Below are 14,962 nucleotides of genomic sequence, written 5' to 3'. Positions count from 1 at the left end.
GGGTGTATCTGCGTGAGAGGAGCTGTGTGTGAGTGTGGTTGTGTGTGAGTGTGTGTAGGTGTGAGTGTGGTGTTCCCAGGAAGTCCACAAGGCCTCTGACTCTGGGACCCCTGGACATGATCTCCACGCCCCATAGGTGGGGACCATGTCCCCCACCCCCCACTGTGCTATCCAACCATGCACCCACTCAGAATGGAGCTGGTGGGGCCCATGCGGTCCGGTCAGCATGCAGCTGGGAAGGGGCTGATATGGCAGCACAGGGCCTGCTCGGGCCTGTCTTAGCTGGGCTGCTCATGCACTGCCCTTGGGGCCTGGTGGGGGGTGGGCAGGGGGTGCTCTGTGCACCCCCTCTGGGGGGCTTGCGTGGAGACCAGGTGAGGCACCTCTCTTCCCCTCCTCGGGAGGCCGCTGTCATTAGGGACTCTTAAGCGCTGGGGGACACGATGCCCCCCAGCACCTCTTAATTGTTCAGGCATTTGCAGCTCTTCGGATGTGGGGGAGGGGGCCTTGGACCGAAGGGCAGAGTGGGGGGGCTGGGGACAGGTTCTGGCCAAGGCCCCTGTCCTCATCCAGAGCAGGTGAGGGGGGTGCTGGCCAGAGGCCCAGCACAGTCCTGGCGCTGCCTGCACCTTCTCTTCTGGACGGGACCCCCTTCTGTTGCCCCTGGAGCCTCTGCCAGGTCCTCCGTGGGCACTGCTCTCCTGGCCTGCGTGCTCCAGGACCCCGCCTCCCGTTGACACTAGACCTCGGACCTCTCCTCAGCCCTGAGTCCAGCCTGCCCCTTCCCCACGGGCACTGCAGATGGAGGATGTAGAGATGAGCCCCCTGGCATGGAGCCTGGCCTGGGACTTGGGCCCTTGGGCCCCAGAGTGGCTTCCGGGCCTCTGAGCAGCTCACACACTCCACCCCCACCCCGAGTCCCTGGTAGCAGCTCCCATCTCTGTTCAGCAGGCTCAGGTAGGATGTGAATTAAAAACTGCGACTCATCTGCAGAAAGGTCAACCTCTCCTCCCCCTGCCCCTTGAACGTCTGCAAGTGCTTCACAGAGGCCCCCAGGGAACTCCCCCTCCAAGCAAAGAGCAGGCTGCTGGGGGTGGGGGGTGGGGGGTGGAAGGGGATCGCGCAGGGCCGGTCCTGTGTCTCTCTGGGGGTCCTGTCAAAGACAACACTTCAACGAACTGGCCACCCTCAGAGGTGAGGGGTTCGGGCAGCCTGGATACCCTGCGGGGCCCTGGGAAAGAAGTGGGAGGGGGCTTTAGGGGTCAGAGAGGCAGTTAGTGGAGGACCACCTCTGAGGGCCTGTGGGAGGGGACAGTTGATGTAGGAGAGCCCACTTGGTGGTGGTGGGGGCTCCCAGGCAGGCCCCCTTCCTCAGTGGGGAGGCCTATGGCATTGGTGCATCTGGGTGCCTGCTGACCCTCCGGCTCTTGAGTCCCTCTGGGTGTGCTGGGCACCAGGGTCTTGGGTAGGGGATTGGGGTGGGGCGGTGTCCAGGCAGGTGGGATGGAGGGCCCCTGGAGGGTTCTGTGAAGAGTGTTCTGGAAGAGCAGGTAGCGTGTCTGCTGACCCATGAGCGGTTCGGTTCTGGGCGTGCCCCTTGGGGGGCTGCCTGTGCCCCCCTGTCTTCCGAGCCGGAAGCCCCTGTCCCTGCTCTGGAGTGATTCCCAGGCCAGCGAGGCCGCCGGGTGTCTGCCACCACACGGATGCAATTAGATTTAATGGGGCAGAGGCCTTCTCCTGGCTCCCGCCCACCGCCAGCCGCACTTTCCCTCGCCCACCCGGCTGCCCTCGGGCGGGCAGGCGCAGCAGGCGGGAGGGAGGCAGAGGGGCCATGAGGGGGAGGGGGCCTGGGGACTGACGTCAGCCCTACCTATAAGAAGCAGCTGGCAGAGGGCTGTGGAGTCGGAGCAGGACCTCAGCGCCCACCATGCCCACCCCCGGTGCTGCCACACCACAGCCCAAGGGCTTCCGCCGGGCCGTGTCAGAGCTGGACGCCAAGCAGGCTGAAGCCATCATGGTGAGAGGGGCGGGCGTGACAGCAGCTCACTGACAGCCTGGGTGGGGTCTCAGGGACCCTGCATGGGCTGGGGTGTGTGGAAGGGGAGTTGTCCTTGAGCAGCTTAGGATCGGGAGGCTACACCTGGGGTGGGGGCACTGAGGAGTCCCTTCTCCGGCCTGTATGCCCCCTTCTCATTCTTCTACCTGCCCTATCCAGTGCTCTGGTCAGCACAGGGGGCTGAGGGCGGGGGAGGGAGTCTGTCTGAGTCGGGGGAGCAGCCAGACCCTGACGGAGCTGAGAGTGGGGTGTGTCGGGAGCAGGGTTGGGGGACAGAAGTGATCCAGGCTCCTAGGGGATTTCCTCCACCCACCCTTCCTTCCTGCCCCCCAACGTCTCCGTCCATCCATTCCACCTATCCATCCATCCATCCACCTACCCACCCCATATTTGTCCACCTACCCATCCATCTGTCCATCCGTCTAGCCTCCCTTCTATCCACTCATTGACTCATCCACCTGTCCCTCCGCCGACCTGCCCATCTGTGAGCTGCCCCCCTGTCCTGTGTATGGAGAAGACAAAGGAGCCCCCCTGACGAGGGTCTGATTGCTCCTGTCATACTGCCTGAGGCCCTCACCCTGGGTCCGAGGGACTGTGCTGAACAGAGAAGGGCTGGCTCCTGGTTCGGGGGACTCAGGAGCCCCTTCCCCATGGCAAGTGGCCCCGTTGTCCCTTAGGGATGGCACGTCAGCCCGAGAGAAAAGGGCTTTGTGGGGGGACGTTCATGAAGGCATGGCCTGTTAGGGACAGGCAGGAGCTTTGCCGCCCAGTGAGGCACCCTCTGGGTGAGGGCCCTCAGGTCCTAGTGTGTTGACCTGGTTGAGTCCACCCCCCAAGTGCGGCCAGCCCTGAGAGTGGGTCTCCTCCCACTACCCCAGCCCTAATGCTCCAGGGCCCTGGAGGCCGGACAGATGACCCTGTGACCAGATTGCTCCTGGGGCCAGAGGAGGCAGGGGCCTGGGGTGGAGGACAGTCGAGAGGGGTCTGGGCAAAGGCTGAGTCAGCTGGTTCCCTGCCTGGCTGTGGGAAGGGGCGAGCTGTGAGAGGGAGGTGGTTGTGGACAGGGGGTGTGGCTATTGGGGAATGGGCGTGGCTATGGGAAGGAAGGGGTGTGGCTGTGGGCATGCTGGCTGCTCCCAAACCTGCCCCTTGGCTGGCCGCCCTCCGCCCCAGTCGTTCTCTTTCTGCCACCAATCCAGTTAGGCGGGGCCTGGGGCCGTGACCTCGGTGCGCAGAGCCTTCCCTAGATCCGCAGGCACCCAGCGACGGCCGCTGAGCTGGGCGATGGCCATGCCTCCAGAGGGGCGCTTTGAGCAGGAGGTGCCGCCTGTCCCCACAGTCCCCCCGCTTCATCGGGCGGCGGCAGAGCCTCATCGAAGATGCCCGCAAGGAGCGGGAGGCGGCCGTGGTGGCGGCGGCGGCGGAGCCTGGGGACCCCCTGGAGGCCGTGGCTTTCCAGGAGCAGAACGGCCGGGCCCTGCTGAACCTGCTCTTCTCTCTGCGGGGCACCAAGCCCTCGCCCCTGTCGCGTGTCGTGAAGGTGTTTGAGGTGAGGTCTGAGGGCGGGCTCACAGGCACACAGGTGTGCGCACACAAGCCATGCACCCGCGTACATGCCGACTGCACCTGAGCCACAGGGCCGCACACACATTCACACACAAGTCATGGGCACACACGTGCACACACATATACACATGTACGGGCACACAGGCCCTGCTCACACCTGCACACACGCCCCACTGGCACACACATGCATGCAAGAGCATGCACGTGTGTATGCATGTGTGCACGCCACACACGTGGATGTGCATGTTTGCACACACACGTGTGCCTCGCAGGGGGATACATATGCACACAAATCTGCAGGCCCATGTGTGTGCGGGGCCCTGTGTCCATACCAGAGCAGCGATGTCCCCAACGCCAGGAGGGAGCCCCTGACGAAGCAGACAGTGCTGGGGGGGTCTACACATGTGGGCTCTGGCCCAGGCAACCCCCTTGCCACACCCTTCTGGTGCCAGGAACATTCCCAATGTCCCTGGGACCTACCACTGAGCCTCACCCCCAGGTTCCCTGCCACCTTCTGCCATCACAGGGCTGGCGAGGAAGCAGGAGGGCGGAGTGGGTGCAGGGTGGAGACTCTCCCTGCAGGGACCGGGGCTCTAATTGCGTTAGTTGCTCTGGCCACCAGACTGGGCAGGTGGTGACCTGACGCCCAGCAGATGGTCCCACATGACAGCCGGGCCAGGCCCCATTGCCAGCTCCCCTGAGAGCTGCCCGCCCGGACGGCCCCTGTTGCTTTGAGGCACCACGGCGAGGGTGCTGGGCACTGGGCACAAAGCCTTCACTCTCGGTGCCCTGGCTGCCCTGAGGCCCGGGAACTGGGGCCCTGCCTGGTGGCCAGGGTAGGGGTGGGGAGCAGTGGCCTGCATGGAGGTAGCAGGGGTAGAGGGGCATGTCCAGGCCTGGCTTGGGTAAGAGTGGGTGGCCATGGAGGTGGCTGTGAGGACCCCACAGGGACCAGTGGGGTGGACATCCAGTCTTGCTCAGAGCAAAGCCTGCCCCGAACATCTGGGAGGGGGGGGCAGGGGAGGTGCACTGCTGAGTAGAGCCCTCCCTTCCCTTCCCCTGCCCCCTCCCTGCTACTGCTCCCCAAGACATTTGAAGCCCAAATCTATCACCTGGAGACCCGGCCGGCTGCCAGGCCTCAGGATGGGGGCTCCCACCTGGAGTACTTTGTCCGCTGCGAGGTGCCCCGAGCGGACCTGGCTGCTCTGCTCAGCTCCGTGCGCCGGGTGTCGGAGGATCTACGGGGGGCTCAGGAGGACAAAGGTGCGGCTGGGTCCTCTGCCCCTGGGTGGGACCCATGACCAAGGACTGAAGCTCCTGGGGGGGTGGGGGCATGTGGTGGCCACCTCTCCGCTGGCTCCTGGTCTCCCCCACGGGGCCTAGCCCGAGAGAATGGGGCACCCCTGGTTCCATACTGACTCCACTCTGCCTTCTACCCCACGAAGTGCCCTGGTTTCCAAGGAAAGTCTCTGAACTAGACCAGTGCCATCACCTGGTCACCAAGTTTGACCCGGACCTGGACCTGGACCATCCGGTGAGTGGCACCCCCGAGGCCCCCTCCCCAACCAGGGCTCCTGTCCATGTGCGGCAGGATGGGCAGGGCCCCTGGCTAGCCCTTATCTCATGGGGGATGTCTGTCCATATGCTGCCCTGCATGCAGGTGGAGTTGCTGAGGTCACCCTAGGAGGCATCCCTGCCCATGTCCCTGCAGGAGACTGGGGTGAGGGTGGGGGTACAGGACAGCCCCTGATTTTGTCCCCCTCCATTCACAGGGCTTCTCGGATCAGACCTACCGGCAGCGCAGGAAGCTGATTGCAGACATAGCCTTCCAGTACCGGCAGTAAGGGCCTGTCCCCCGGCCCCTCCCTGCCCCCGCGCCCCCAGGAGCTGAGCTTCAGTGGGCTCTGCTCTGGCCTTGTAGCCTCACTCCAGCTGGGAGGGCAGGGTGGGGAGGGAGCAGGGGCAGGGGGAGTTCCTTGCCCCTAGTCTCCCAGGACTTGGCCCATCCACTTGCTGAGAACCCTCGGGGTCCCCAGTCACAGCTGAAGAAACTGAGGCAGAGAGGACACACAGCCAGGCCCCAGCAAGGCCGGGCATCGGACTGACCTCTGCCCCTCCCACAGGGGTGACCCAATTCCCCGAGTGGAGTACACGGCAGAGGAAGTCGCCACCTGGTGAGGCCTGCTGACAAGCACACCACGGGGTGGGGCTTAGGGAGGGTGCAGCCTGAGAGGCTGGAGTGGATGAAGGAGGGATTTTCTGAGTCTGGGATGTCAAGCCTGGAAAGAAGAGGCTGTCCCTCCCCCTGCGTCCACCCCCAGGACCCCACCTCCCCCACCATTGTCTTCCAACCACTGGAAACCCTGAGTCCTCCAGCAGGGGTCAGCAAGGGGCCCTCTGTGGGGCGCAGTGGGGCTGTGGGAGGGGATGCTGTGGGGCACAGCAGGCGGGGTCTCCGACAGACACAAAGGTCGCCCCGCAGGAAGGAGGTGTACTCCACGCTAAAGGGGCTGTACGCGACCCACGCCTGCCGGGAACACCTGGAGGCCTTCGAACTGCTGGAGCGCTACAGCGGCTATGGGGAGGACAGCGTCCCTCAGCTGGAGGACGTGTCCCGTTTCCTGAAGGGTGCCTGCCTGCAACCTCCCACCCTGACCACCCCCTGTCCCCACCCCGTGACATCCCACTGTGACCCTGCCCTGGACACCCACCCATGACCTGCCTGGTGACACGCCTGTGTCCCTACCCGGTGACATCTGCCTGTGACCCTGCCTGTGTGATGCTCTACCTGCAGCCCTGCCTTGCCACCCCCACCCGGTGGCACCCTCATCTGTGACCCCCGCCCTACCCGTGAGGTCTCCAGGCCCACACTGCCCGCCCTTGTCATCTACCCCTGCCCTAGATGTCCAACCTCTGTGTGGCCTTTCGTTGTAGAGCGGACCGGCTTCCAACTCCGGCCTGTGGCTGGCCTGCTGTCTGCCCGGGACTTCCTGGCCAGCCTGGCCTTCCGTGTGTTCCAGTGCACACAGTACATCCGCCATGCGTCCTCGCCCATGCACTCCCCAGAGCCGTGAGTGCCCCTCCCTGCTTGGCATCATGCCCTCTGCCTAGCCCTGGGGACCAGCAGGTGGACGTGGGCATGGTGCCCCTTGCCCAGTCCAGGGGGGCTAGCAGGTGGATGTGGGCATCAGCACCCCTGCCTGCCCCGGCCAGGGTGTGGGTGGGTCCCAGCAGACAGACTGGGGTGCCATGTCCCTGTCCATGTGGGGGTAGCCCCAGGTTGCCGGTCGCCTCCAGCCCTCCTCCCTGTCCCCAGGGACTGCTGTCACGAGCTGCTGGGTCACGTGCCTATGCTGGCCAACAGGACCTTCGCTCAGTTCTCCCAGGTTCGTGGGGAGTGCGTGTGGGCTGACATCAGTGAGGGGCCGCTGCCCCAGTGGCTTTGGGGCAACTTTAGGATGCGGGGTCTTCTGGAGCACGGAGAGTGGGCAGGCCTGGTCCGTGTGCGAGACTCAGTGGGAGCAGGGTATTCACAGCGACACCAAGAATGACCATTTCATTCTCCAAAGCTGACCGCGGGGGCGGGGGAGGGGAGGGGGACCAGTCTGGCTGGGTTTCCACGGTCTCCCTCGCCACCTACTGGCTTCACTCGGAACAGCAGTGCAGGGCGCGGCCCTTGCTGGGGGCTCTGGTACCCGGAGCTTAGGAGCCCTGGGGGCGAAGTGGATGACGCTTGGGCAGCGTACCACCAGCCAGGTCAGCAGTTTGAACCCACCAGCCGCTCCAAGGGAGAAAAATGAGGCTTTCTGTTTCCAGAAACATCCAGTCTCGGGACCCTCCACCCCCACGGGTGGTGGTGGGGGCCCCGCGGGGGCGCGCGCAGTTCTACCCTACCCAGTAGGGTCGCTGGGAGTTAGAAGCCACTCTCAGGCAGTGAGATTTTGAGTCTGCTGTGCGCAGCGTCCAGGGGACGGCTGGAGGGGGGCGCTCACACCCCTGCACCAACCTCCTCTCTCCTCCGCAGGACATCGGCCTCGCGTCCCTGGGGGCCTCCGATGAAGAAATTGAGAAGTTGTCTACGGTGGGTGCGGCGACTCCTGGGGTGGGGACGGGGGAAGCGCATCTCACCTCGCCAGGCGCGGGCGGAGGCTTAGGGGCCCCTCCTTGGGCCCTGGGTGGCACGCGCAGCGACCCCATCCCGGCTGTCCCGCAGCTGTACTGGTTCACGGTGGAGTTCGGGCTGTGCAAGCAGAATGGGGAGTTGAAGGCCTACGGGGCCGGCCTGCTCTCCTCCTACGGGGAGCTGCTGGTGAGTCTCCCGAGGGCGCGGGGTGCGCGGGACCTTCCTGGGGACAGGAGCTGCTGGTGGGTCTCCTGGGAGCGTGAAGGGCGTGTGGGGACCCCCTGGGGGCCGGAGCCCCCGCAGAGGACCCAGGGCTCTGTCGCTGGGCTGGGGAGGCCTGGGGTCGTGGGGCCGGCGCCCCTCCGGGCCTGGCTGAGCGGGTGTCCCGCAGCACTCCCTGTCCGCGGAGCCCGAGGTCCGGCCCTTCGACCCCGACGCGGCGGCGGTGCAGCCATACCAGGACCAAACCTACCAGCCGGTCTACTTCGTGTCGGAGAGCTTCAGCGACGCCAGGGACAAGCTTAGGTAGAGCGCTGCGGCCGCACCTCCAAATGTTCCTGAGGGACGGCTGCACCCTCCTGAGTAGGCGCCCTAGCAGTTGGCGGGGTGGGAGAGGGGGGAGATGGGGGCGCAGCTAGGGGGCTTTGCAGGCTGGAGCTGCGGGGTCTGGGTGACCGGTCAGGGCCAGTGAAGGCCAGACTTTCAAGAGGAGGAGGGCCCAGAGGACACGTGGGGCCCCTGATCGCTGCTGCCTCGGGCCTGGGGCAAAGGATGGTTGGGAGAGGGGGTGGGGGTGGGGGGCTGGGGTGGGCGGGTGGAGGGTGGCCAGGGTGCAGGCCTCAGAGACTGGGGGTGGGGATGGGGGTTGGGTGCAGTAGCGAACAGTGGCCACCAGGGGAAGCAGAACCGCAGGCTTGGAGCTCGGGCCCACCACCCACCACTCAGTCCTGCCCTGCCAGACCCCAACGACCGACCCCCACCCATGCTCGGTCCCGCCCTCCCCGCCAACGCACCCACCCCCGCTAATTCCGCGCCCCCAGGAGCTACGCGGCGCGCGTCCGGCGCCCCTTCTCCGTGCGCCTGGACCCGTATACGCTGGCCGTGGAGGTGCTGGACAGTCCTCGCTCCCTCGGGCGCTCGCTGGAGGCCGTCCAGGACGAGCTGCAGGCGCTGGGCCACGCACTGACCTCCATCGGCTAGGCAGGGCACCCTGCCGGCCACCCGTTGTCTGCCTGCCCGCTTCTCAGCTCTGCCCAAGTGTCTGTGGTCCCTCTGCTGCTGCTGCCGCCCATGACGGGTGTGGGGCCGCCCCCCCACCCCCATATGCCCCCTCCAGCCCCCGCCCCCCTCTGTGCTTGTCCCCAGACCTGGGCCCCCAAATCTCAATAAAAGATGGAACCCTCTTCCTGTGGCTGGTGGGCTCTGCATATGACTACCCATGGAGTCGAGGACCCAGGGCCCTTCTGACTTGCTCTGTGTGTGTGTGTGTAGGGGTGGGAGGTGGGGGGTGGGCAGGCCTGGGGACTCAGCCTGCTCCAGTTCCAGGAGCTCTGGAGGGCTTGCTGCAGCAGGGTCTGAGGGCTGGGGCGGTGGTGGTCTCTGAGGAAGGTCACACCCTGTCTCCCCATGCCTGGGGGTCCCCACTAGGACGAGGACAAGCCAGGCTCTCCAGTGAAAACCGGGTGGGGGGCAGCATGGACAGCCACCTCACCACATTCCACTGAGGGTCTTGGGAGCAGGACTCTGGGCCCAGCCATGTCAGGGTCCTGGCCTTAGGCTGCCCAGCAAGCCTGGAAGCCAGACCAGGGGGGCTGTGGGGTGGGGCCCCAGCTCCCTCCAGCACCCCAATGACTTTCTGGGGGTGATTCCCCCACCTAAGGCCTGAGATGGACAAGACCCTGCCTCCCCTCCTCTTCCTCTGTAGCCCAGCCCTGCTGGGCCCCCACTCTAAGCCCTTGGCCGGTCCATCCCGGCCAACTCCTATGCGTCCATTTCCCTCCAGGACAGGGTCAGAGAGTCCCCTCCTCAGGCCTCTCCCTCCCCTGGCCTTCCATCAAGTGTGTGTGTGTGTGTGTGTGTGTGAGTGTGTGTGTGTGTGTGGTGGGTGGGGGGACAGGTCCTGAAGTCACGAAGCAGGGCCCAGGAGCGCGGCCATGGGTCCCCATGATGGCCGGAGGGGTTGGGGTGACAGGGACAGAAGATCTGGGGCCCGGGAAGTCCTCAAGCCCCCTCTCAGCCCCCTCCATCCAGCCTCCCCCTTGATCAGAGTGGCCTGGAATGTGCTGCTCTCTTGGATCAAGGGGCGTGGCTGAGGTGCAGAAAGGGGAGTTGGCGTGGAGGTGGAGATGGAGAGGTTGGCTGCTAAGTGAGGTAGGCTTTGCCTCAAACTCACCGGTAGTCACTGGACATAAGGCTGAAACCCTCTTGTGTGAGAAGAAGCAGGTGACTGCTATCCCAAGGTCAGAGAACTGGTGGACGTTGGACTTCGGTTTGGCTCTCTTGCCTTGAGGGTACCCGATGAAGGGTGGTCTGCACTGCCACGTACTTCATATTTTAATGTCCCTCTTCCTTCATTGTGACATGTATTGATCTGGTAGGCTTGGCTCTGCTGCTGTGAATGGATATTACTGGAAGGTTTTCCCTATTGCCAACCCCCACGGTTTGTGTAAATAAAGTCCAGTCACTGAGGAGTTTAATCTGTCAACAATTCATGTGCGGAGGTTCATAGCTGGCCTGTACTGGTATAATTTCCTTTTCTCAGCAGTGTTGTAAATGCTGTACCATTGGCCAAATTAATGACACTATTTATAAAGGCGTAGTGGGTACCAATTGGGCTATTGACCACCAGCCAGCTCCTCAGGGGAAGGATGAGGCTTTCTACTCCTGTGCAGATTTGCAGGTTTGGAGATTCATGGGCAAACTTCTACCCTGCCCCGTGATCAGCATTGATTTGGTGGCCGTGGAAACGATGTCCCAGGGGGATGATTACAATGTTCTCTACCATAAAACAATAATGATGTCGCTAAGGTGAACCAGAGACATATATAAACCATGGATGCATGAATGGATTTGGGGCTTGCACTTAATTCCAGCCCCAGTCAAAGAGCAACTCATTCATATGACATGGCCCCACTTATGCTCACCCTCATGAAGGGATCACTGAAGAGATGGGTGCTATAGCAATGTGTGATGACGAGACCAGATGGTGCCTGGCTATCAGAAAGAATAGCGTCTGGGATCTTAAAGGCTTGCTTTCAAACAAGCAGCCATCTAAGTGAGGCGTCCACATGGAAGAAGCACACAGCAACCTGTGTGATCCAAAGATTGTAAGTAATAAACTCCAAATCTAAAGGAGGGAATGGCGTCCAAGCTTACATCGAGAACATCTGGTCTTCAGAGGGCTAGAGATGACAGTGGAAGCTCCCAAATCCATTTGCAAGGTTCACACGTGGATTAAGCCTCTGGTGACTCTCCTGGCATCATAGTTGAGGGATTTGAATGGCTTTGTTATCAGAGAGCATTGTAAAGTTGAGTATAGCAGATGTGGCTAAGCCACAATTTACTATCACTTGATCTCCCCTTTGCCCCATTTTAAAGATGTTTCCGTTGAAACAAAAAGACACACACCAAACTGAACTCACGGCCATGGAGTCAGTGCTTATGCACAGCAGCCCTGCAGGAGAGGATGGAACTGCCTGGTGAGTTTCTGAGACGGTAACTGCTTCTGGGAGTAGAAACCCCAGCTCTCTCCACAGAGCAGCTAGTGGTTTTGAACTGCTGACCTTTGGGATCACAGCCCAAGGCGTTCCCAAAAGCAAAGGAGAAAGGTGCATTGATGAGGCCTCTGGGGAATCCCCTCCGACCACTGGGCCTGGGCTATGAGTAGTCCTGCTGTGATGTGGAATACATTAGGAAGGGGGTTGCTGCTGATGCAGTGAAGTTAAACTTGAGCACCCTATCCGTCAATCTCCCTTGGGATCCATTTAAATTTGCTCCTGCTTTCTTCTTGATCGAGCTGGTTTTTCAGATCTGTTTTATTTCGTTATTCTTATTAGTTTTTAGTTAATTTGTTTTTTTAATGTTTTCCCCTAGATGACATCCAAGAGAGGTAACTAGGTTCCTGGCTCCTCGGGGGTAAGTACAAGCATGAGGAATGTTCTAAAACGGATTGCAGTGATGATTGTACAACTTGTCTCGGTAGAATTGCGAATGCTATTGCTGTGGACCAGTGGGTCAGCTCTGACCCACAGCCACCGTACGCAGAACAGAACCAAACACTGCCCGGCCCTCACCGTCCTCACAATTAGTCCCCCGTCTGAGCCCAGGGCTGCGGCCACCGTGTCCGTCCATCTCCTTGAGGACCTTCCTCGTTCTCGCCGCCCCTCCGCCTCACCGAGCCCGCTGTCCTCCTCTGGGGACGGGTCTCTCCTGACCACACGGCCTAAGTATGTGAGATGAAGTGTCACCACCCTTGCCTCTAAGGAGCGCTCTGGCCGTACTTCTCTCAAGACAGCTCGGCTTCTCCTCCGAGCAGTCCACGGTACTTTCAGTATTGCTCTCCAGCTCCACAATTCAAACACATCGATTCTTCCACAGACTCTAAATTCAATGTCCAACTTCTACATACAACGGAGACCACCATGGCTTGGGCCAAGCTCACCTTAGCCTTCAAAGAAACACCCTTGCTCGGCAGGACTCCAGAGACGTCTTGCGCAGCAGATCTACCAACGCAATCTCTTGACTGCTGTTTCCATGACCACTGACTGAGGACCCAAGTGAGACAGAATTCCTGACAACGTCAACCTTGTCTCCACTCCTCACGATGCTACCTAGTGGTCCAGCGGTGAGGGTTTCGGTCTGCCTCGCAGTGAGTCGTCATCCACACGGAAGGCTTCCATCCTTGATCCGCATCAGCCAGGGCTTTAAGCCTCCTCACTTTGAGTGAGCCAGCTTGTGTCGTCTGCACACCGCAGGTGGTTAATGGGCCTCCCCCCTGCCCTGATGCCTACTCTTCTTCAATAATCCAGCTTCTCTGAGGACTTGCTCAGCAGACAGATTGAATAAGTAAGGTGAGTGGATACAACCCCGATGCACACCTTTCTTGATGTTAAACCGCGCAGGAGTCCCTTGTTCCGTCTGCACCACTGCCCCTCGATCCACGTACAAGATCCAAACGAGCACAGGAAATGTTTCAGGAGCAGCAGGCTTCTCAAGGCCCTCCACCGTTTATCCCGGCCACACCACCGAACGCCTTGCATAGTCAATGAAACACACAGAAATATCATTCTGCTGCTCTCTGCTTTCAGCCAAGATCCGTCTGACCCCAGCAGTGATATGTGTCCCTCGTTCCACGTCCTCTTCTGAGTCTGGACCGACCTCTGGCAGCTCCCTGTCAGTGCATCGCTGCGTCCTTTGTTGGACGATCTTCAGCAGGATGGTCCTTGCGGTCGGCGTGGCGATACTTGTGGTGAAGTGTGAGAATGCTGCCGGCTCTCCTTTCTTTAGAACGGGAGCAGCTGTGCGCCACTTCCGACCAGGCGGCCAAGGAGCGTCTTCCCATTTTCCTGGCCGAGCAGAGTGAGGGCTCTCAGGGCTCCGTCGGCTGGTGGACACGGTTCCGTCGCTCTTCCATCCCTTCCTGGAGGGAGCCTTGCTGGTGGCTGATGCTCTCAGTGCAGTTGGACGTCGCCCCTCAGCACCGGCAGCTCTTGCTCAGACGCTGCCTCTTGCAATGGTTGAATGTCAGCTGGTTGTTCTTGCCCCGGTGACTGCGCGTCCGTCCCACCGTCCCACCGTCTTTTGATGCTGCCTGCATCGTTCACTGTGTTGCTCATGGACTCTCCCGACCTTGCCACTCAAGGCTGGACTTTTCCTCGAGTCCCTCCCGCGTACGTACGACACCCTGAGCGTGCTCGTCCTTTTACGTTGTCTGCTCCTCGGTCTCTGCCGAGTTTAGCGGACAGTTGACTTTGTCTCTCCAGCTGCCCTCCGCTCGTTGGCTTCATCCTTTCTCCCAGGCGCCGTAGCTACTGTGCGGTTAAGGGCAAGTTTCAGAGTCTCCGCCGACGTCCCCGCGGATCTTTTTCTTTCCTGTCTTTGTCATGACCTGCTTTGGGGTCCGGATGACGGTCTTCCTGTCCTCCCAATAGCTCACTGGCCAGTCAGGCCTTCTGTCAGGACTGGTCACGGCATCAACTGTCAGTTATATGCCAGTACGATTGTTGAAAATTGAAGGAAAAAGTCCAGGAAGCTTGGGAGTGAAGGATGGGGTGGGGACCTGGCTATGCCCAGTCCGTCAGTATCCCCAGGTGGGGTGTCTGTCCGGGGGCTCATCCCAGGAAACCTTGCAGGCAGGCCGCCCAGGGGTGAGCTAAGGGCCCGAGGCCCCCAGGAGGGGCCCCAAGAAGGGGGATCAGGTTAAAGGGCACCTGGCCACCACACAGGGTGACAGAGGGGACCCAAAGAAGCAGTGACACCTGTCCTGGGGAGGGGCACTTCACCTCCCTCTCCTGCATCCGTCCCTGGGGCCACGGGGCTCTCTCTCGGAAGCTGGAACCCCAGGGCAGTGTGCTCCCTGCTCTGCTGCCCCCACAGCCAGCTCTGCAGCCTGATGGGGAGCTGGGGGGGGCACTTTGCCCCCTGCTGTGACAGGGACAGCTTGCCTGTCAGGCCCTTAGTCAGGACGCTAATGACCCTGTAGCCGAGAGGTGCTGACGGCCAGATACGTGCTTGCAGGTCCAGCTCCGGGGAAATGATCCAGAAAGTGGCTCCCCAGCCCACCCCCACCTCCCCACCCCCGTCGTCCATCTGTTGCCCCCACCCCCCGTGAGGCCCTAATGGGCCCCGTGGTGAGCTGAGGGCTGGGGAGGTGGGCTCTGGGCTGCTATAAAACCAGTGGTTCGGCAGCCCCAGTTGTCCACACCACTGCACCTGTGACTACCAGCAAGCAGGTCAGTGCAGGCCCTGGGCCCAGCCTGGCCTTTGCAAGGGGGACAGGGGGCTGAGTGCTGGGTGCTGGGTTCTGGCTGCTGGGCCCAGCGTGCCTTTGTAAGGAGGCATGGCCTGGTGGCTGGGTGCTGGACTCAGCCTAGCCTTTGCAGGGGCAGTGGGCTGGGATGGTGTCCCCGGCCCTACGGCCCTGGGTTCAGGGGGCTCCAGTGAGGGTGTGGGTCCCCAGCCAGCCTCAGCCTGCCTGTCCCCAGGTTCCTGCCCTCACC

The 14,962-nt window shown here is 61.9% G+C and overlaps 1 protein-coding gene across 2 annotated transcripts; it reads left to right on the top strand.

The window, feature by feature from the left end:
- Positions 1 to 1,927: 1,927 nt before the first annotated feature.
- TH (tyrosine hydroxylase) lies at positions 1,928 to 8,945 on the top strand. Of its 2 annotated transcripts, none has more exons than XM_004717179.1 (13): positions 1,928 to 2,017; positions 3,396 to 3,605; positions 4,711 to 4,885; positions 5,068 to 5,156; positions 5,395 to 5,462; positions 5,746 to 5,796; positions 6,105 to 6,250; positions 6,557 to 6,692; positions 6,939 to 7,008; positions 7,647 to 7,703; positions 7,836 to 7,931; positions 8,137 to 8,270; positions 8,786 to 8,945. In XM_004717179.1, the coding sequence occupies exons 1-13, from the start codon at positions 1,928 to 1,930 to the stop codon at positions 8,943 to 8,945; spliced, it is 1,482 nt and encodes a 493-aa protein (XP_004717236.1). The 2 variants fall into 2 exon arrangements, with proteins under 2 accessions (XP_004717236.1, XP_045146386.1); XM_045290451.1 differs by having other exon boundaries at positions 1,928 to 2,032.
- The last annotated feature ends 6,017 nt before the right edge of the window (positions 8,946 to 14,962 follow it).

Source organism: Echinops telfairi, unplaced genomic scaffold (assembly GCF_000313985.2).
Source record: "Echinops telfairi isolate 266 unplaced genomic scaffold, ASM31398v2 ScPeMD7_37;HRSCAF=141, whole genome shotgun sequence".
Taxonomy (NCBI): domain Eukaryota; kingdom Metazoa; phylum Chordata; class Mammalia; order Afrosoricida; family Tenrecidae; genus Echinops; species Echinops telfairi.
Note: the sequence above shows the minus strand (reverse complement) of the source record. Positions and strands in the feature narration are given on the sequence as shown.

Excerpts from the sequence above, each read along its gene's own strand:
- TH (XM_045290451.1), top strand. The coding sequence starts at position 1,928 with ATGCCCACCCCCGGTGCTGCCACACCACAGCCCAAGGGCTTCCGCCGG. Across the intron at positions 6,251-6,556 it reads CGTGTCCCGTTTCCTGAAGG|AGCGGACCGGCTTCCAACTC; the intron begins GTGCCTGCCTGC and ends CTTTCGTTGTAG. Across the intron at positions 6,693-6,938 it reads CCCATGCACTCCCCAGAGCC|GGACTGCTGTCACGAGCTGC; the intron begins GTGAGTGCCCCT and ends CCCTGTCCCCAG.